This window comes from Lampris incognitus, chromosome 4 (assembly GCF_029633865.1).
Source record: "Lampris incognitus isolate fLamInc1 chromosome 4, fLamInc1.hap2, whole genome shotgun sequence".
NCBI lineage: Eukaryota > Metazoa > Chordata > Actinopteri > Lampriformes > Lampridae > Lampris > Lampris incognitus.
Genome location: NC_079214.1, coordinates 5,498,018 through 5,519,997, shown reverse-complemented (window position 1 = coordinate 5,519,997; position 21,980 = coordinate 5,498,018). Strand labels below are relative to the sequence as shown.

The 21,980-nt window shown below is 48.6% G+C and overlaps 1 protein-coding gene and 1 pseudogene across 1 annotated transcript in view; both read left to right on the top strand.

The window, feature by feature from the left end:
• mtmr10 (myotubularin related protein 10) overlaps window positions 1–14,051 on the top strand; it is a 51,341-nt gene extending 37,290 nt beyond the window's left edge. The window contains exons 11-16 of the mRNA XM_056278094.1: window positions 246–315; window positions 1,627–1,697; window positions 2,890–3,062; window positions 5,719–5,889; window positions 7,824–8,006; window positions 9,405–14,051. Coding sequence (XP_056134069.1) covers window positions 246–315; window positions 1,627–1,697; window positions 2,890–3,062; window positions 5,719–5,889; window positions 7,824–8,006; window positions 9,405–10,025 — 1,289 coding nt within the window. The 3' untranslated portion in view covers window positions 10,026–14,051. The remainder of the gene's footprint in view (window positions 1–245; window positions 316–1,626; window positions 1,698–2,889; window positions 3,063–5,718; window positions 5,890–7,823; window positions 8,007–9,404) is intronic.
• Window positions 14,052–15,638: 1,587 nt separating this feature from the next.
• On the top strand, window positions 15,639–16,380 carry LOC130111559 (thyroid transcription factor 1-associated protein 26 homolog; annotated as a pseudogene).
• Window positions 16,381–21,980: the final 5,600 nt, after the last annotated feature.

Sequence of the window (21,980 nt, the reverse complement as noted above, 5' to 3'; positions counted from 1 at the left end):
TGCAGTAGAAACCGGAAGTCCAGACTACAGTTATGCACAGAGTCGACTGGGGAGAAAAAAGCGGACAAATCCAAAATAAAAAATAAGGCGCCTAATGAACCAAGCACTTATTAGATAAGACTTCACATGTACCTCAGTATCAATGTGTTTGCAGCGTGGTTCATTACTGATCGTTTTCATTGGTCATTGATTGGGTTTGAGCCTGTGTACTTTTACTTAAAGCCTAGTTTTGACTCCCTGTTCAGATTCTTTCGAGGAGACTGAGGAGAAGTGGCTGTCTTCTGTTGAAAGCTCACAATGGCTGGAGTATGTCAGGTATGTTCATATTTATGTGTACTCACGTACTTGGTGGACTCTGAACCCCTGAGCGCTGCCGTCCTGCAGTCCAGGTTTGGTCGGTTCTGTTGTTCTGCTCTCTGGAATGTTTCACAGCCATATTGATGAAGCAGGGATAGGCAGCATGGTCCAGAAAGGTCCGATGTGGGTGCAGGTCTTTGTTCCAACCAAGGAGTTACACCCCTGAGTCTACAAATTAAGGTCCGTAGGAAAGACCATTGGTTGATCTATAGAATCAGGTGTGTAACTGCTTGGTTGGAACAAAGACCTGCACCCACACCAGACCTTTCTGGACCATGTTGCCTATTCCTGGTCTACAGTCACAGGTGCATCAGAATAGGTTGGAAGAGCACATGAGGGGAAAACCACTGTACTGTTAGAACATCTGTCTACAGCTACACAACTGTCCAGAGCTACACAACTGGACGTCTGGTTTTGCAGTGGTTTGAAATACAGGCAACTCCTTGCGGTACTGTTTTCATACTGCTTACATGTCACATGAGTATGTTGTATTTAGAAACCTCAGAGCTGGCACACAAGTTCTTAAAGTCTCATATGGTGTTTATTAAAAAAAATTTGGCTTAAGGGCGTCCGGGTAGTGTAGCGGTCTATTCCGTTGCCTACCAACACGGGGCTCGCCAGTTTGAATCCCCATGTCACCTCCAGCTTGGCTGGGCATCCCTACAGACACAATTGGCCGTGTCTGTGGGTGGGAAGCCGGATGTGGGTATGTGTCCCGGTCGCTGTGCCAGCGCCTCCTCTGGTCGGTCGGGGCACCTGTCCGGGGGGGAGGGGGAACTGGGGGGGGGGGGGTGGCGTGATCCTCTCAGGTGCTACGTCCCCCTGGCGAAACTCCTCACTGTCAGGTGAAAAGAAGCTGCTGGTGACTCCACATGTATCAGAGGAGGCATGTGGTAGTCTGCAGCCCTCCCCGGATCGGCAGAGGGGGTGAAGCAGAGACCGGGCCGGCCCGGAAGAATGGGGTGATTGGCTGGATACAATTGGGGAGAAAAAGGGGGGAATTTCTTTTTTTTAATTTTCTTTTAAAAAAATTTTTTTTTTTTAAAATTTGTTTTGACTAAACTGGTTTGAAATGTGGCTCAACAGTACCCTGCAGTGGGGAGATATGTGGCATGTGACTTATTTCTCAGTATGAATGTATGTGTGACTGTCCTGTACCTACCATTGTTGGTGGGATGTGTGTGCTCCATCCGCTCCTACCAGAAAAGTAGATAAAGTACATTTTATTCACTCCATTGAAACCTAATTGCATGCTGTTCTTAAACGAAGGGCTTTCCTGAAGCAGTCTGCTGAGGTTGTGTACTTGCTGGATGGAAAGAATGCTTCCGTCGTCCTACAAGGTACACTTCAGTTTGTCTCACTTGTCCTGAGGTTTCATACCAGAATGTCGTGAAACATCAGCTAGAAGGAAATGTTGACGGTTGTCACCCATGTTTCCATGTATTAATTGTGTATGTCATGTATTAATTGTGTATTAATCATGTATTAGTCATAGCAGTGGCATCTCCACGATATACACAGTACTCATTAGTATTGTCTGTAGCCCGCTGTAGCTAACCTCCTCCTGTCATCCACTGACGTCAGTGGATGACAGAAGACCTACAAGGTTGATTGTCTTGAGATGTTCATTTTCTCTCCTCCACCAGCGAGAAACTCTCCTGCAATGCATTCTGGTACATGTAGAACAGCTGTGTTGGCAGGAGAATGCTGACTTCTTTATCAGAATGAATTGAATTGAAGTGGTTCTGGTTAAGAAAGTCTAGACGGACCAACAGCACTCTGGATATGCAGATTATTAGTGGCAAGTTTTCCCTTTAACACCAGAACGACCATGGCGGTCATTTTGACGGTTTTGGATTTTCAAAGTTTAATAACTTTGTGGAAAAAAAAGATACAAGACCTGCCGCCCCCTGAATGCTCCTAAAACTGCATATATTTGCATTAAAATTAGTTTTAGATCGATCGCACAAAAAAAGTTGTGATAAGATCTGCCTAAAACGACCATGAGCGGCCAAAAGAACGTCTTGTAATTGTTGCGTGATGGTGTGCGTCATGTCAGTATTTATGACGTGTTGTCGTATCATTTCCTTAGTGAAGTTCGTTGCTCTGTCCTAGAAACACACTAGCGCCCTCCAGTGCAGACAAACAGTCTAAACTTGATGTGTGACGATGTCCAACATGTCTGGGTACAGACGCCGCTACAGACGCACCATGACTACCACCGAGGCCTTGCAGTATTTACAGGCGTTGGACAGCAGCTATTTTAAATTGTTTAAAAATAACATTAAAGTTGTTAAAATGTTCATTTTGGTGTCAGTTAGTTTCATAACAGACACACTAACATATGTGATCCATTAATATCTCAGTTGGGTATTTATCTTGACACAATATAGAGTTTAAAACCCGTGTCGGCCCATGGTCGTTCTAGGTAGGAGTGAAGTCCCGGTCGGTCTGGTGTTATATCAGCCTACATGTTGCACGTGGGCTGCAGTACGTTGATGGTGATGTGGTCTGCGTTGTATGTCTGTGCAGAGGAGGAAGACCGGGACCTGAACTGTGTGGTGTCCTCCCTGGTCCAGCTGATGTTAGACCCTCACTACCGGAGCCTCGTGGGTTTTCAGAGCCTGGTGCAGAAGGAGTGGGTGATGGCCGGCCATCGCTTCCTGGACAGATGCAACCACCTGAAGAAGAACGACAAAGAGGAGGTGTGTCTGATTTTAAAGTAGCGCTTGTCTGAACAACAGGCGGCGCTGTCGAGCTCGATGCAGGCCTGCATCGCAGCTCCTCCTTGTGGAGTTCCTGTGTTTGCGTGACCTTTATCCAGCTGCTACGGGTGCGTCGAGGTTAGGGCACCTTGGGGGAAGAGGAAGGACACAGCGGAGACAATATTCAAATTCACTTCATTCCTTCAGTAACACACCAGATGCGTCTAACAGTTACACAACTCGGGTTTCTTTTGAAGAGCAGCCCAGTCTCATCTTCCCTCTGTCACAGACTCTGAGTAAGAGGTCTGAGTAGAGGTCTGCAAGCCCATCTGGTCCCAACAGGTCACCACATGCTGAGTCAATTCAGGCTGGGCTCGGGCCTTTTTTTTTTTTTTTTTTAAAGATTGGGCTCGGTTCAGATTCAGGCTCATTTAACTTCCCATATACCTGCAGAACACAGACAGAACAGACAGAACACACACAGAGCACACACAGACAATGCACAGAACACACACAGAAAATGCCGAGAACACGCACAGAACACGCACAGAACACACATAGAACATGCACAGAACACACATAGAACATGCATAGAACACAGAACATGCTCAGAACACACAGAACGCACAGAACATGCACAGGACACAAAACACACACATAGAACACACACAGAATATGCATAGAACACACAGAACACACACAGAACACACCAAACATGCACAGAACACACACCAAACACACACAGAACACACACCAAACATGCACAGAACACACACCAAACATGCACAGAACACAGAACACACACAAGCCGTGTATGAAATATGGTTATATTGATCATTTCATTCATCCATTATCCAAACCGCTCACCCTTACTCAGAGTCACGGGATGCTGGAGCCTATCCCAGCAGTCACTGGGCGGCAGGCGGGGAGACACCCTGGACAGGCCGCCAGGCCATCACGGGGCCCACACATACATAGTACGGCCGATTCACCTGACCTACATGTCTTTAGACTGTGGGAGGAAACCGAAGCCCCTGGAGGAAACCCGCCCAGACACGGGGAGAACATGCAAACTCCACTCGGAGGACGACCCGGGACGATCATTTGTTTTCATTCACTCATCCTCTAACCCACTTCATTCAAAGGTGGGTTGGAGTCTATCAGATGGGAAGACTCCCTACGTGGGTCAAGAAAAATGGATGATAATTTATCAGTATTATACGTATGTGTGCATCACACGAGACAGTTGACCATGCCGTGTGTGTGAGTTTGCGTGTATCAGAGAGAGTGTGCGTCAGAGAGCTTAAAGTGATATTGATGTCATGCTTGTGCTGAAAGATTGCAGACGTTGTTGGGGTGGAGCCAGGCCGGGGCTTGAACACCACGGGCCAGGCCGGGGCTTGAGCTTTTGGCCCATGTGGGGCTCTAACTGAGTTTAAGTCCAACGGTATTAACAAACCAAACATCCACCGTCTGCAGTATTTAATGTCAGCATGTACCAGCTTCCTTTCTCTTTCTGCTGACACACACACACACACATATCAGGGTCGTGGGGATGCTGGGGTCTATCCCAGCAGTCACTGGGAGACACCCTGGACAGGCTGCCAGTCCATACATATTTATTTTTTTAAATATTTTTTGGCAGTTTCTGCCTTTATTGGACAGTGACAGTAGAGAGAGACAGGAAAGGAAGGGAGGCAGGGGGGAGAGAGGGGATGACATGCAGCAAAGGGCCCAGGCTGGATTTGAACCCAGGCCACTGCGGTAAGGACTCAGCCTTGTGTGGTACCCCTCTACCAGGTGAGCCACCTGGGTGACCCACTCTCTCACACACACACACACACACACACACACTCTCTCTCTCTCTCTGTCTCATTCTCACTCTGTCTCACTCTCTCTTTCTGTCTTGCTCTCTCACGCTCTCTCTGTCTCTCTGTCTCACTCTCTCTGTCTCGCTCTCTCTCTCTCACTGTCTCTCTCTCTCTGTCTCGCTCTCTCACTCTCTCTCTCTCTCTGTCTCACTCTCTCTCTGTCTCACTCTCTCTTTCTGTCTTGCTCTCTCACGCTCTCTCTGTCTCTCTGTCTCACTCTCTCTGTCTCTCTCTCTCTCTCTGTGTCTCGCTCTCTCTCTCTCACTGTCTCTCTCTCTCTCTCTGTCTCGCTCTCTCACTCTCTCTGTCTGTCTGTCTCACTCTCGCTCTCTCAGTCACACACACTTTGATGGATGGAGAGGGTAATTATAATGGGTGTTCCTCCTTCCTGCCTCGTTCGATTCCTCCCCGCAGTCCAAGAATATGAAAGTTAGTTGAATCATAGAATCTAAATTGCTGATAGGTGTGAATAGTGTGTGTGTGTGTGTGTGTGTGTGTGTGTGTGTGGGTGTGTGTGTGTGTGTGTGTGTGTGTGTGAGAGAGTGAGAGTGTGTCCTGCAACAAATTCTTGTAAGTTGTAAAGTCTTGTAAAGAATGTAGGGAGTCTCCCTGGCTGATAGACCCAAACCACCTTTGACCCTGCACTGATGACGTGGGTTGAGAGGATGAGTGAATGAAAACAAACGGGCTCGATGTATTACCGAGTTGACAGTTGCTAAGAGACCATTTTCTCTCTCTCTTTCTCTCTCTGTCTCTCCCCCATGTCTTTTCTGTCTCTCTGCAAGTGTCCATTGTTCCAGCTCTTCCTGGACTGCGTGTGGCAGATGATGCGTCAGTACCCGGTGGCGTTTGAGTTCACCGAAACCTACCTGGTAGTCCTGAGTGACAGCATGTGGGTCCCTGTCTTCAGTACCTTTCTCTTTAACTGTCCCCAGCAGCATGCCGAGCACTTACTGGTGAGACACACACACACACACACACCACACACACACAGTTCAGCCTGTTGTGTTTGTTTGTGAAGGACAAGCACCAGAGAACATTTCCTCTGCTTGTGAGCGTGAACAGGAATCGAATGTTTGGAGGGAAAATGCCCCACTGATCAGACATTTTAATGAAAATAAAGAAAAAAACAGAGAAATCTGAGACAGAAAACATAAACAAAAGCAACAATGAGCAGACCGTGCCCCCGATAGGACCACTAGAAAATGTGTTTATCCTTCTTGAAGGAAAATTGTGCCGTAAAAAGCTCTGAGACTTAACACGGTACTCACACCACCAAACTGGTTTGAGCTGTCGACTAGACGTTGTTTGATTGACGGTCGCACTAAATCTGCTGTTAGAGTGGGATTACTGCCGCCACAACGCCATCAGCTGGGTAAAACCAGCCTGGCTCAGGACGGTTTCATCCAACTCCCCCGTGTGTGGTTGAAGATCCATCGCTTGGTGAATTCTGCTTCACAGTGATGGGAAGGGCCGACATCGGAAAGGCTAAAATTGGCGTCCGGGTAGCGTAGCGGTCTGTTCCGTTGCCTACCAACATGAGGATCACTGGTTCGAATCCCAATGTTGCCTCCGACTTGGTCGGGCATCCCTACAGACACAATTGGCCGTGTCTGCGGGTGGGAAGCTGAATGTGGGTATGTGTCCTGGTCACTGCACTAGCGCCTCCTCTGGTTGGTCATGGCGCCTCTTCAGGGGAGAAGGGGAACTGGGGGGAATAGCGTGATTCTCCCACGCACTACGTCCCCCTGGTGAAACTCCTCACTGTCAGGTGAAAAGAAGCAGCTGGCGACTCCACATGTATTGGGTGGTGCAGTGGTTAGCGCTGTCGCCTCACAGCAAGAAGGTCCTGGGTTCAAACCCTGGGGTAGTCCAACCTTGGGGGTCATCCCAGGTCGTCCTCTGTGTGGAGTTTGCATGTTTCCTCATGTCTGCGGTGGGGTTTCTCCGGGTGCTCCGGTTTCCCCCACTATAAAATAAAGACATGCCTGTTAGAGTTAATACTCCTGTCTGTGCCCCTGACCGAGGCCTGGCATGAAGAACTGGAGTTGGTCCCCGGGTGCTGCACGGCGGCTGCCCACTGCTGCTAGCTACACAGCTAGGATGGCTTACATGCAGAGCCTAATTTCCCTACGGGGATCAATAAAGTATCTCAAAATAAAAAAATTAAAAAAAATGTATGGGAGGAGGCATGTTCTAGTCTGCAGCCCTCCCCGGATCAGCAGAGGGGGTGGAGCAGCGGCCGGGACGGCTCGGAAGAGTGGGGTGATTGGACGGGTACAATTGGGGAGAAAAAGGGTGGGGGAGGTCAGTGCATATGATGGATGTAGGTGCAGGAACAACCCTGCTGTCATAACGGTGATGGTAGGTCAGAAGGGGGACAGTCATCGGCAGGAGCAGATAAGGACTGTTCGTGCCTGAGGATGTCGGACTCTCCAGTCTGTGTTAAATTCACAAGGCTCAGCGTTTTCATTTTTTACCAATTTTCACTGAAAAATACCCAGATGTTTTAAAAGGAGCAGATCGGTTTAAACGGATTTTCACCCGGATTTTATGTTTCCACGGATCCAAAAGTTGTTCCTGTTCGTGTGAGGTTATTACGTAACAGTGTCCTCTTGTGGTGAAATTTGGCATGCTGGATGCCTTTGAAAAATAAAAACCGAAAATGCTGAGCCTTGTAAATTCAGCAGTGTTGTATTGTGGACGGCAGTATTTATACCACAGCCTTCTGCCAGGCAGATGTCGCTCTCGAGTCACTTTTAGCGGCTGGAAAGCAGCGAGTACCAGCGAGTACTCACTCGGAGAAGCTCACAGGTGCAGAAACACACGGGTGCAGAAACACAGTGCCGCCCTGCTGAACAGGGCAAAAACAACATGTTGATCTTTACAGGAATTTGCGAAGAGCAAGAGAATCGCTGTGGGGGAGGAGGAGGTGCTGCGCTTCCCTCCTGTGTGGGAGTGGTCGCAGCAGTTCTCCCTGAGAGACCAAGCTCTGTTCAACAACCCCATGTATGTCGGCAAGGGAGCCACCTGCGTCCAGAACGGAGCGGTGAAGTCCTTCAGACGCACAAAGGTCAGTGTACGAGCGGTCAGGATGACGCGTTTCCTCTCACACGGTACTTGTAGAAACTCACCAGAACTGAGACGGCAGCACACTTTCTGGTTCTGGCTTCATATTATCAGTATTCTTTAGAAGACCATGTGTTTAAGAGCGTTGATCAGGTAATGGTAATCCAACTACAGGACATCTGGTGTGCTCCACGATGTCGCTTTACAGATTAGCGTTGTGTTCACGTAAAGCAGCATTTTTACTTCTGTGGTCCAGGCTTAAGTCTACAGACATGTAGAAGTCCGAAAGTGTGTCGTCAGAAGACTCTGGTTACCCTCATCACATCTAGTCTCACTGCATGACGCTGGATCCTCATGTGGGTTCAGTACTTAGTTTGGGGCTATTATTTGTAGTAATGCACTATAAATATGTATATGAACATGAATAATATGAATATAAATATGAATAATATAAATATTAATATGAATAATATGAATATGAATGAGTAATATGATATAATGAACATGAATATGAGTATGAATAATATGAATATGAATAGCAGATGTTAAAACTTCATCCAGTTTTTCCTCTAAGGCAAAATTATTGGGGAATTTTGAAAAAAAATTTTTTTATAGACTTTGAAAAACCAATGTACGAAGCCAAAACATCAAACATGTTTCTGGGCGTTCCCCGTTGCCTACCAACATGGGGATCGCCGGCTTGAATCCCCGTGTTACCTCCGGCTACAGACAGTTGGCCGTGTATGTGGGTGGGGAGCCGGATGTGTCCTGGTCGCTGCACTAGCACCCCCTCTGGTCGGTCAGGGCACCTGTTCAGGGGGGAGGGGGAACTGGGGGGAATAGCGTGATCCTCCCATGCGCTACGTCCCCCTGGTGAAACTCCTCACTGTCAGTTGAAAAGAAGCGGCTGGTGACTCCACATGTATGGGAGGAGGCATGTGGTAGTCTGCAGCCCTCCCCGGATCGGCAGAGGGGGTGGAGCAGAGACCGGGACGGCTGTGGGGTAATTGGCCAAGTACAATTGGGGAGAAAAAGGGGGGAAATCCGAATAAAAATATGTTTCTGTACAAATACTATATTTTCCCATTTTTAGAATTTACTGTAAATCAAGTCAGTGGTTTTTTATCTTAGTACCAGAACAGCCCATTTCCAGAAACGGCCCCAGCACATCTACACTTGTGTTGCTTTTCTTCTTGTGTGAGGTCTGGATGCAGTGTTCATGCTCCAGTTTAACACGTGGATGTGAGGTGGGGGGACACATTGAAATGCTAGAAAACTCAACCTGATGGGGAAGGGCTGTAGGTAAATGTAAACCACTGGTCCTCAGTCAGGTCTGAAGGCTTATCAGGTGCCGTAGCCAGTGTCGTGTATCTAACCATCGGACTCTCTGAACCCCCTCCAGCATAAATCCCATAGCTCCACACTGCGAGGAATGCCGGCGGAGCTGCGGAACGGACTTACCCCAACTCAAGGTACGCTGAGCCGGCGGAACTCCCTCATGGCGCAGCTGAAGCCCGACTTCCTCCAGCTGCGAGAGGAAGTAGAGAGTCCGTCTGAGCGCTTCTTCAGGGACTGGTTCTCCCGACCTGCCGACCAGCAGGGGCTCCTCCTCCCGCTGCTCCTGCCCTCCCACCTGACTGTTTGGAAGCTTTACTTTTTACGCTGGGTCCCTGAATCGTGCATCCCTGGAGGAGGCCCCGTCACCGCTTACCACAAGCTCTCCCAGCTGGCCGACGAAATCGAGACGCTGCAGAGCCGTCTTCGTCAGTACAAGGGGCCCACTCCGGCCGGCACGCCACTCCCCAGCCCCGGCGGGCCTCCTTCGGAGCCAAGCAAGATGTATTTTAAAGCCGGTTCCCCACGTGAACCCCCCACGACCCCCGAATACCTTTGCTCGTCCTTTCCTTTCACTCCAGTTGGAAACCTGTGCCGCCGCAGTTCATTCGGTACTCCCATCAGCAAATTTCTTAACGGGGCCAAGATCTGGCTTTCTACAGAGACTCTGGCTAGCGAGACTCTATGAGGCCGTGTGGCGTGAAGGACATTTCTGTGTCCAAGAGAGGTTTTCGTTGTGCTTATCACTCCTGTTTTCTGTTTGCAGATTGGAAAGTGATTCTTCCCCCAAATTTGTTTATTATTTATTTTGAAACCAAAATGGAAGATTGAGATTTCTGATTCTCGGGTTTATTTTTTACAGAAAGCAAAATATTCTGCATTAGCGTTGAGCCTTTCTGTGTTGTTTTGGGGTTTAAAGTGTTTCAGAGTTCCAGGCATGGTGTTGGCTAGGGGGCCTTAAATGACCCCAGCGCTGCTACAAAGGTTGCACCTCTGGCGTGGGACTTGAGTCTTCTTCTTCTCATTTATCGTCCTGTATCTTTTGAACTCGTACAGTAAGACTACTGGTGGTCTGGGTTTACCGTGGTGGTTAAGCTGAGCCTGGGAAAAGTCCTGGCTTTATCCTGACGGGGAAGGGCTAGTAGCTATAGCTAGAAGAAGCTAGAGTCTAAACTTATGTGCGTGTGTGTGTGTGTGTGTGTGCATGTGTGGCCGTGTCCAGTCCTTTTTAAAGGTACTGACATGGTAATGTGCTGACAGGACTACAAACCACACGTCTTTCTGGTAATGACTTCATCACCACCTCCTAATTGGTTCCAAGAACCACTGTACAGGTCTCGGTGTATACCAATGTAGTGAAGTAGCGGGGCAGCCGGGAACCGCCGCAGCCGGGACGCGAACCCGGATCTCCCACATCACAGGCGACAACATTAACCAGTCCACTAAAGGGTCCGACCCGTTAGCCAAGGGCTAGCGAGTCTATTTATCTGCGCATGTTACACTACCCTCCCTCCGTCGGGAAGCGCGTCCCTGCGCTTCAGCATACCAGCTGCCTCACGCCTCTGGGCACACGCACTTCCGATGGCCTCGCGGTCTCACCATCCCACTTCTGACACCAGTGTGGTGAATTCGGGGAACAGCCCGGGAACCCACACCACGGGTGACTACGTTAACCGGTCAACTAAAGGGTTGGATCCTTTAGTCCTGTCCTGGTACACCGAGGCATGGAGAGTGGTTCTTGCCCCAAAAAGCTCTCCAGGTTTTTTCTTCCATCTTCTTTGTTAAATATAAATTCTTCAGAATTAACAAAAATGGTCGTACTTTGTGCTTTGCTTTGCTACGCCACCTGTGCAAAAGAGTGTGTGGTGGAAACCCGTCCCCACCAGTAACCAGTGGACAAGTCAGATAAACGGACTCCGAGCGTGTCCTGTTGGAAACTGTCCTTCAGGCAACTCCTCACAGCCTGCAGAACAGACCAGCGAGGTGCAGTCGCGTCTCCGCTCAGCTGTTAGCGTTATCCACCCATCCATCCGTCATCCAAACCACCACCAGTGTAGTGGTCACGAGCGACAGGGAACGTGTTAACGTGGCGTACCGGGATACATCGGTCTGCACGTCACAAGATTGAAAGTTCGATAAATTCTGATTTGTTCTTTTCTGTAAACGTTTTCTGTGTTATAATCAGAGCGTCACCTCTGTTTGGTCCAAAAAAACGCTTTCCTGGTTGGATTTTTTGTTGCCTTCTTAAAGGTTTCAACATTATTCGTTCTTTTTCTCACTGATGCTCGGTCCACCAGTCTCTGCTGGTCATTGGTTGGGACCGTCCACAGTGGGACGCGAGGTTTCCTGTGGCCTGACGGTTTCTTCTAGCTCTTCCTTACCTTCATTAACCATCACCGACTCCAAGTAGTACTGTCCACCCACTGACGCTTCACATTAGAAAATACTTGTTTTCGGCGTCCGGGTGGCGTGGCGGTCTACTCTGTTGCCTACCAACACGGGGATCGCCAGTTCAATTCCCCGTGTTACCCCCGGCTTGGTCGGGGGTCCCTACAGACACAATTGGCTGTGTCTTTGGGTGGGAAGTCGGATGTGGGTATGTGTCCTGGTCGCTGCACTAGCTAGCACCTCCTCTGGTCGGTCAGGGTGCCTGTTTGGGAGGGAGGGGGAATATCGTGATCCTCCCACGCGCTACGTCCCCCTGGTGAAACTCCTCACTGTCAGGTGAAAAGAAGCGGCCAGCGACTCCACGTGTATGGGAGGAGGCATGTGGTAGTCTGCAGCCCTCCCCGGATCGGTAGAGGGGGTGGAGCAGCGACCGAGACGGCTCGGAAGAGCGGGGTAATTGGCCAGATACAACTGGTGAGAAAAAAAAAAGGGGGGGGGGGGGCAAAAAAATAAAGACAATTCTTGTTTTCCCTGAAACATCAACGAAGCTTTTAATTGTTCTTGCGTTAATTCGAGCTCACCCGTGTCAGGTGGGTTTTGTGAGTCCTCTGGGGGGAGTAACTTGGGGTGGGTAACAGAAAACAGCATTGATAAGCATTAAGCGGCACGACGGAGACGTCCCGCATGGCAGGTTCGATCCCGGCGTGGTTGAACGTGGCGGCGGTGTTTCGGTTGTTTTTGCACAAACTAAACTGCTATTTGCTCAAAGTGCCCCGTCTCTGCAGGGTTTCACCGGGGTTTCGCCGGGGTTTCACCGGGGTTTCCCTCTGCGAGTGGCAAATAGTCTGATTTCAGGGTCTTAAGATTATTGGTTTTATCGGTTGAAATCTATTTTTTCATTAGAGAGAAGGGCCTATATTTCTAGTATAACAGAATGCAGATGACACTTTGAGGGACAAAATGGAGCTCTGGAGAGTGGGATCTGTGGTAGATGTTGTGGCGTTGGACGCGGGTTCACGAGTCGGGGCCTTCTGGTAAGGCCCCGCAGAGAATCTACTGTGTAACGGTTAACTACGTCACTGAGTAACTGAAAGGGAAGGGCCCGACAGAGGGACACGGCCATCACTCAGCCAGTATACATTTTATCAGAATTGAAGTTGAAGGGCGTCCGGGTGGCGTGGCGGTCCATTCCGTTGCCTACCAACACGGGGCTCGCCAGTACAAATCCCCCCCGTGTTACCCCCGGCTTGGTCGGGCGTCCCTACAGACACGATTGGCGGTGTCTGCGGGTGGGAAGCCGGATGTGGGTATGTGTCCCGGTCGCTGCACTAGCGCCACCTCTGGTCGGTTTGGGCGCCTGTTCGGGGGGGGAGGGGGAACTGGGGGGAATAGCGTGATCCTCCCATGCGCTACGTCCCCCTGGTGAAACTCCTCACTGTCAGGTGAAAAGAAGCGGCTGGTGACTCCACATGTATGGGAGGAGGCATGTGGTAGTCTGCAGCCCTCCCCGGATCGCCAGAGGGGGTGGAGCAGAGACCGGGACGGCTCGGAAGAGTGGGGTAATTGGCCAAGTACCACAGAAAGAAAAGGGGGCAGTTGAAGTTAAACGAGCACTTTATGGCGTGTTCAGTTGTCGGGGAAGGCATTCGGTCATCCAACAGTTATTATTACTGGACCCTCCAGTCACCATTACCAGAGAAAGGACCACTGGACGGGCTGGTTCCCCGTCTCATCGCTAACATAGACTCACTGATAAAGAGGTGTTGGACTAATTAAGATGTTTGATATTCAGAGCAGCGGGCGGCTAATCGCCCATGACTAGTTTCTGTGTTTGACAGCGTGGAAGAAGACGAGATCTGTCTCACGCTGCTTCTTTTCCATATTTTTTGCAAATATAAATTTTGTGCTTGAATTATTTTTGATTTTTTTTTCCAATTTACTTAGCGTTTAAATAATGGTACTGAATAACGTTTAACCCTTGCATCTAGTTTGTATTTTATGAAATACTATTTATATGTCGTCGTTACCACTAACTAATGATGTTGGGCCCTGCTGTGATCGTATGACGACTGTGTTTTTCAGTTGGCACAGTTCGATATTGAGCAACAGCAAATGTAAAGATTCACGTATGCAACTGAGTTTGAAAACAGAAATATATAAACTAAAATACACGTCTCTGTGCCTTTTTTGTGGAGTTGGGTTTCAAACTGTATTGTCGACCCGTTCCCCTCTGAGCATTTCCACGGTTGGAGCTGTATGTGAAGCTACAGCAGTGAAGCTGACTGACTGTTCTAACAGGAAGGGGAAATAAAATGATATTGGCTGATGACCATTCATTGTACGTCTCTCTTTATTAAAATGAAGTGTTGTCTGACATGATCGTTTGTCTGAATGTCTTTAAACGGTAAACCCATTTTTAAAGCACGATTCACCCACTACAGCAAACTGTCGGTTTCTGAGGAGGAGTTGAAGTAAGATTCCTGCTCAATGAGAAGAGATGCAGCTATTCATCATCAGCCGCTTCTCCGGGGTCGGGTCGCAGTGGCAGCAAGCTAAGTAGGACACTCCAGACATCCAGCAACGCCCTCCAGCTCCTCCTGGGGGATCCCAAGGTGTTCCCAGGCCAGATTCACTCCAGCGAGTTCTCAGTCTACCCCGGGGTCTCCTCCTCTCGCCCAGAAACCTCCAAAGGAAGGCGCCGAGGAGGCATCCTAATCAGATTCCCGAACCACCTCAACTTGCTCCTTGCTCCTTCCCATGCGGCACTGATGGCCTTCTTCTGGCCCTGACAAAATGGATGTGAGCCTGAAGTGGCCCACATGTGCATCCATCCGAATCCATTATCCTGCTCTCAGGGTTGCAGGGATGCTGGAGCCTATCCCAGCAGTCATTGGGCAGCAGGCAGAGAGACACCCTGGACAGGCCGCCAGGCCATCACACAGGGCCCACATACAAACACACACACACATTCATTCACACCTAGGGACAATTTAGTACGGCCGGTTCACCTGACCTACATGTCTTTGGACTGTGGGAGGAAACCGGAGCCCCCGGAGGAAACCCACACAGACACGGGGAGAACATGCAAACTCCACACAGAGGACGACCCGGGATGACCTCCAAGGTTGGACTACCCCGGGTTTCGAACCCAGGACCTTCATGCTGTGAGGCGACCACACTAACCACTGCCCCACCATGCCATGGCCCACATGTATAATAACAAATATGGCCCAAATATGCGAAATCAGATGTGGGCCGTTTTGGCAAAGATGCGGCGCTCTCGGCAACATGTAATCTGGATGTGACCCTGAAGTGGCCCGTGTGGTAAATGGTGAATATGGCCCAAATATCATGTGGCACATGTGGCATTGCTATGGCTTGGTTCTGGCCCAGATTTGGCAAACAGAAGCGGACCGCCCAAGTGCCATCATTCCACGCGGTATGTGGGCCGGATGAAGTGTCGGGTGTGGGACGGGTCCGGGCCACAGCAGTTTTGCTATCTGGGTTGTGCACTGCCAACAGTGTCCAGAATGACTTTGATTAGCATTTGAGTGTTCAGAGCAGAGGGTTGTCTCACCTCGTTGTGTTTTATTTACAGTTTGTCAGATGGTACCAATCAGATTTTGTATTCTATTCGCACACACATGTACCCACGGCAACCCTGAAACAACAGTCGCCCCCCCCCCAAATAATAAATCCCAATTTAACCCCTGCCGCTTGATAACTTTGGATTTGTACTGCGATGCTGTATAACAAGCGATTGTGTGGGATCAGATGGCGTTATTGATGACGTCACTTTCAGCCCTGTCGCCACTTCTGGTGCCTCCTGTGCCGCGAGGCCGAGGCGGCATGGATGGTTTGTAAACATCTCACTTTTCCATACCTGAGTCAAATGGCACATGTAAAGCAGAAAATGAAGAATAAAGGCAATGTGAAGGAGAAAAGCGATGCACGGGAGGCATCGAACAGGAAGCGAGCAGGGGTCAATAGGAAAAGGAAACGGATCCCCGAGCACAGCGGGTCTGATGGCAGCGTTCAAGAAGGTCAGGGATTTGCATACAAGAGAAAGCAGAAGATCCAAGATGAGCACAACAAACTGCTGCGGAAGGAGAGAACGAAGAGGCCTCAGTCCAACACGCTGTACGAGGAGGACTACCCGGAGCACCTCCAACATCTCTACTTGGCTGAGGCCGAGAAACGAGACTCCCAAGATAAATAAACAGAAACGAAATAAATGCAGAATGGAGGTGACGTCGAAACTCGTATCTGTAAGCGCTGGTAGCGCAGACCAGTCTTCTGCACCCTCGGTTACTGCCGTGGCTGAGCAGTCTGACACCGTGAGGCCTGAACTAGCAGCCCCCCAAGTGACAGAAAACCTCCCCATGAGCAACCGCGTGAAGGGAAGACTGATGAGGAAGACATCCCACCAGAAGACGAGAGAGGAGAATTTGAGAGGGTCGGAGAAAAACGCAGAAGGAAGAAAGAGGAATACCTGAAGAACAAGCAGCAGAGAGAGGAGGCCATAAGGAGTACAGACAGAAAAAAAGAGGGCGCTGTTCCAAATTTTGAGTAAAAAAGACCCGAGAAAAGACAGCCCAACCTGGACCCTGTGGGTGGAGTGCCTACGTCAGAAGATCCAAGGAACTGGAAAATGATCCTGACGTTGGACAATTAGTAGAAAAAGAGAAAGTCAAAGTCTAAGTGTCTTTATTGTCCCTTACGGGGAAATCAGTTTGCAGCCAGTATAATAAAACTCTCACACAGAAACAAAACATACAAACACAAGGCAGAATTGACAGCAGGACATAGTGGACAAGGAGAACCAAAGGAGTTCAAACATACAGACCAAGGAAACAAGCGACCTGCAGACAACAGACGAATACCATGTGCCATTTAACAACTGGATGGCAGTGGGGGCAAAGGAAGCCCTGTATCTCGTAGTCCTAACGCAGGGCATCCCCAACCCACCACCTGAGGGTAACCGCTCAAACTCTGGCCGAAGGGGGTGGCCTTGGAACTCCAGAAGGGAAGTAGCCTTTCTGAACAACTTCCTGTTATAAGGTCAGTAAGCTGGGCTTGACTTCTCCCTGACATCTTACTAGCCCATTTGATGAGTCTGTCAAGCCTTATTTTGTTGGCCGGGGTCACATGACCAAACCAAGCCACAACACAGTCAGTACATTAAGACTGTTTCAACAAAACTTGTCTAAAAGAGAGTCATCATCCGGGAGGAGACATTACATGTCCACGTTTTCCCCAGGACAAACAGTCTTTGTTGGACCTTCTTTGGCGTGGAAGCAACGTGAGTTTCAAAGCACAACTTGTTGCGGAGAACAACCCCCAGATGTCTGTGGCCGTCCACAAGCTCGATGTCAGCACCTTTAATGCTGGTCGGCACAGGACCAGGACTCGGAGTCTTTCTAAAGAGGATCATCGTGTCTTTGGTTTGAGACACATTTAAGTGGAGAAAGGAGTCCTCACACCAAGACTCAAAATCATCGACCACAGGGCCGTGTTGTCCCTCCCGCTCTTCAAGAAGATCACCATATCATCCGCAAATGTGAGTATGTGTCTATTGGTGTGGTTGCTATAGCGACGGTCATTAGTGTACCAGATGTAGAGTAACGGGGAGAGGCAAGAGAGTGGAACTCGCCTTCATTTTGGCAGGGTCAGCTACACACCTGTTTATTATGGTAACTGCTGAACTAGAAAACAAGTTAAGTCCTGTGCCGCACGACGTTAATGTGTGCACTTGTGATTTCCTTCTTTGATGAGGTGCGCACCACTGCCTATATATATATATATATACACACACACACACACACACAATCCTTTGTGACACGTGGTAAAGGCTATAAAGCGCTCTTCATGTTTGTCAGGTGGGATTTCACCTTCAGAATGCATGTGGCTGTTTGTTCTGGAAGAGTCTGGGTAGATACTTCATCACACCTGTTCAGACGTCTCACCACTCAGGCTCTTACCCTCTCACCTGCTCCCCTTTCCACAACGTGTCAGTGCTGAGTTTCCCCTCAGAGGCCTCACACTGAAGTTTGACAGCAGATGTGTGAAAGGGACATAAAGCTGAGACGAGCCGTTCAGACGTCTCGCCACTCGGGCTCTTCCAGCTGCTCCCAGGAAGCCAACCACTACCACTTGTTTTGGGCCTGCCCAACAGTAAATGCCCTTTGGCGTAAGATTTATGTAGAATTAGTGACTCTATTTGGGACAAAAATTACTTTTAATTGGGATGAACTCCTCTTTGGTCTATTACATGCAACTCCCACAGACATTACTACAAATTACTTATTAGGACTATCGAGTGTAGCTGCCAGAAAAGCAACTACAAAGAAGTGGCTTAAGCCAGACAGCCCATCTATAGAGGACTGGTATGATGTCATCTATAGAGGACCAGTATGATGTCATCTGTAGAGGACCGGTATGATGTCATCTATAGAGGACTGGTATGATGTCATCTGTAGAGGGCCGGCATGATGTCATCTATAGAGGATGTCATCTATGGAGGACAGGTATGATGTCATCTATAGAGGACCGGTATGATGTCATTTATAGACGACTGGTATGATGTCATCTATAGAGGACCGGTATGATGTCATCTATAGACAACTGGTATGATGTCATCTATAGAGGACCGGTATGATGTCATCTATAGATGACTGGTATGATGTCATCTATAGAGGACCGGTATGATGTCATCTATAGAGGACTGGTATGATGTCATCTATAAAGGACCGGTATGATGTCATCTATAGATGACTGGTATGATGTCATCTATAGAGGACCGGTATGATGTCAACTATAGAGGACCTGTATGATGTCGTCGGACTGGTATGATGTCATCTATAGAGGACTGGTATGATGTCATCTATAGAGGACCGGTATGATGTCATCTATAGAGGACCGGTATGATGTCATCTATAGAGGACCTGTATGATGTCGTCGGACTGGTATGATGTCATCTATAGAGGACCGGTATGATGTCATCTATAGAGGACTGGTATGATGTCGTCGGACGGGTATGATGTCATCTATAGAGGACCGGTATGATGTCATCTATAGAGGACTGGTATGATGTCGTCGGACTGGTATGATGTCATCTATAGGGGACTGGTATGATGTCATCTATAGGGGACCGGTATGATGTCGTCGGACTGGTATGATGTCATCTATAGGGGACCGGTATGATGTCGTCGGACTGGTATGTCATCTATAGAGGACTGGTATGATGTCATCTATAGAGGACCGGTATGATGTCATCTATAGAGGACCTGTATGATGTCATCTATAGGGGACCGGTATGATGTCATCTATAGAGGACTGGTATGATGTCATCTATAGGGGACCGGTATGATGTTGTCGGACTGGTATGATGTCATCTATAGGGGACTTGTATGATGTCATCTATAGGGGACCGGTATGATGTCGTTGGACTGGTATGATGTCATCTATAGAGGACTGGTATGATGTCATCTATAGAAGACCGGTATGGTGTCATCTATAGGGGACCGGTATGATGTCATCTACAGAGGACTGGTATGATGTCATCTATAGGGGACCGGTATGATGTCGTCGGACTGGTATGATGTCATCTATAGGGGACCGGTATGATGTCGTCGGACTGGTATGATGTCATCCATAGGGGACCGGTATGATGTCATCGGACTGGTATGATGTCATCTATAGAGGACAGGTAAGATGTCATCTATAGAGGACTGGTATGATGTCGTCGGACTGGTATGATGTCATCTATAGAGGACCGGTATGATGTCGTCGGACTGGTATGATGTCATCTATAGGGGACCGGTATGATGTCGTCGGACTGGTATGATGTCATCTATAGAAGACTGGTATGATGTCATCTATAGGGGACCGGTATGATGTCGTCGGACTGGTATGATGTCGTCGGACTGGTATGATGTCATCTATAGAGGACTGGTATGATGTCATCTATAGGGGACCGGTATGATGTCGTTGGACTGGTATGATGTCATCTATAGAGGACTGGTATGATGTCATCTATAGGGGACCGGTATGATGTCGTCAGACTGGTATGATATCATTTATGACATTTTTGTGATGACAGAATTACCTTCTCTGTGACGCTTGAGGGAATTTTGGAGAAGTGGAAATTGTGTATTTCCCCAAAACGTCCTTCGTTTGTTTAAATTTGTTTATGTAAGTATGGTTCTTGTACTTTTTCTTTCTTTCTTTCTTTCTTTTATCTCAAATGGAAAAACACCCCCCATGTTCTATTTTTGTGTTCTATAATTACTCTGTAAAAACAACAACAACAAAACAAAATGTGTGCAGCTGGAAAATAACAGGATGAAACTATAAAGGTGAAAATCAACAGAATCCTGAAATGTCGCAGTTGACCTTATTGATTGCATGTAGGTGAGTTAACAGCGCCCCCTACCGCCTAGGCTTTGGTAATTGAAACGTTTACAGCCTGCAACTGTTAAGATCTATATATCGACTTAAAGCAGATGCGCATTTTGAGTCTGTGTACTTTTCAAAGCAAGGCCATGAGGTTTTCCGAGCCAACAGATTGCGTCATGAAGAGTTTATTATGTTTTATACAGTCACATCATGCCAACTGTATGCACAAGCCAGTATGCCGGCACGCAAATGTCATATGTGTAAAGGTGATTTTAGGGCCTCCTGTACCCCGCTCTATACTGCCCACTTGTGGTGCAACGAAAGAGCTGCAGGTAGCGTACAATGATGCATTCAGAACCTGGCTCAAGCTTCCAAGATGGACAAGTGCAAGTCACGTGGTTGTGACTAATCATCTTCCCACTTCTCATGCTGCGTTGAGGAATTCTGTGTACTAATTTGTGTGTCGATTAATTGATCCCAAGAATGTAATTAGAAGGCTGTTAACTGGGCCTACTACGCAAAGTGACGCAAGGTGCTCCTCTTGCTTCTGGAAACACTGGAACAAATGTCTGCGTAGCTTTTAATCACGGAGGACTTGTGAGCTGCTGTTTTCAGCAGCTATATTTTTTGTGTTGTTGTACTTTGCTTGTTGATATGGACCCGCCTATGTGTCAGAATAAAGATTTGATTTGATTGATATTTCTGCCATGCGCCCCCAGCCTGACTCACTGCACTGATTATTCGACTGTAATGTTCAATAAAATGTACATTATGCAGTGCACTTAAAAATATAAAAAGGGTGGGATGGGGAACAGACACAATCAATAAACAGTACAATTAAACCTTAGTAAGGCCTTGCATCCATTGCACGTTGTGCGTCTTGGGAGAGAGACCCTCCTCTGCTGCCCTCCCTGAGGGGTCTTCCTACCGTTGCTCCCCATCTTCCTACCGTTGCTCCCCATGAGGGGTCTTCCTACCGATGCTGCCCATGAGGGGTCTTCCTACCGTTGCTCCCCATCTTCCTACCGTTGCTCCCCATGAGGGGTCTTCCTACCATTGCTGCCCATGAGGGGTCTTCCCATTTTTCCTCCCTGTTAAAGGTTTTTATTTAGGGAGGTGTTCCTTATCCGGTGTGAGGGTCCAAGGACATGATGCCGTGCTGCTGTAAAGCCCCCTGAGGCCCGTTTGTAATTTGGGATACCGGGCCGTACAAATAAAATCGACTTGACTTGAGGAAAAAGGGGGAACAAGACGTGAAAGAATAACGAAAGACTGACGCCAATCAAAACAACGTTGAATGACTAGGCCTACCTGAGAACAGAGAGAAAGCGCACACTGATAAAAACGGGGGTTTTAAGGCCAGGAGAAAACAAATCGGGAAAACTCAATGAAATGGAGGGAGCGACGCCAAACAGAGGACGAGAACGGAAACAGATTTTTAAGAAACAAACAAAAAAAAAAGAAAAGAACGCAAGACGCGAGTCAAGCCAGGAAGTTCCAGCCGTCCAGTGACGTCATCAGCAAGCGCCGCTACGTCGTCGTCCGCTGGCCTCCAGTCGGGGCTCCGCCGCTCAACCCCCCCGCTTTCGCCGATCTTCTCCTCCGCATCGACTCCTTTCTACGGCACGGTGTGTTCGCCATGACACCGGGAGGTACGTTCGCAGAACAAGCGGCCGCGGAGACGCGTTAAGCCCCGGGGAATTGTCACAGACGATCGCCGCCGGGACAGGCGGCGCATCTTAGCTAGCTGCTAGCCGCTGTAGCGATGTGTGTGCGAGCTAACGTCGCTAGCGAGACGGAGCCCGCTGTGATGGGAGTCCGGGGATAAATCACCTCCCTCCGGGGGGATCCGCTCATT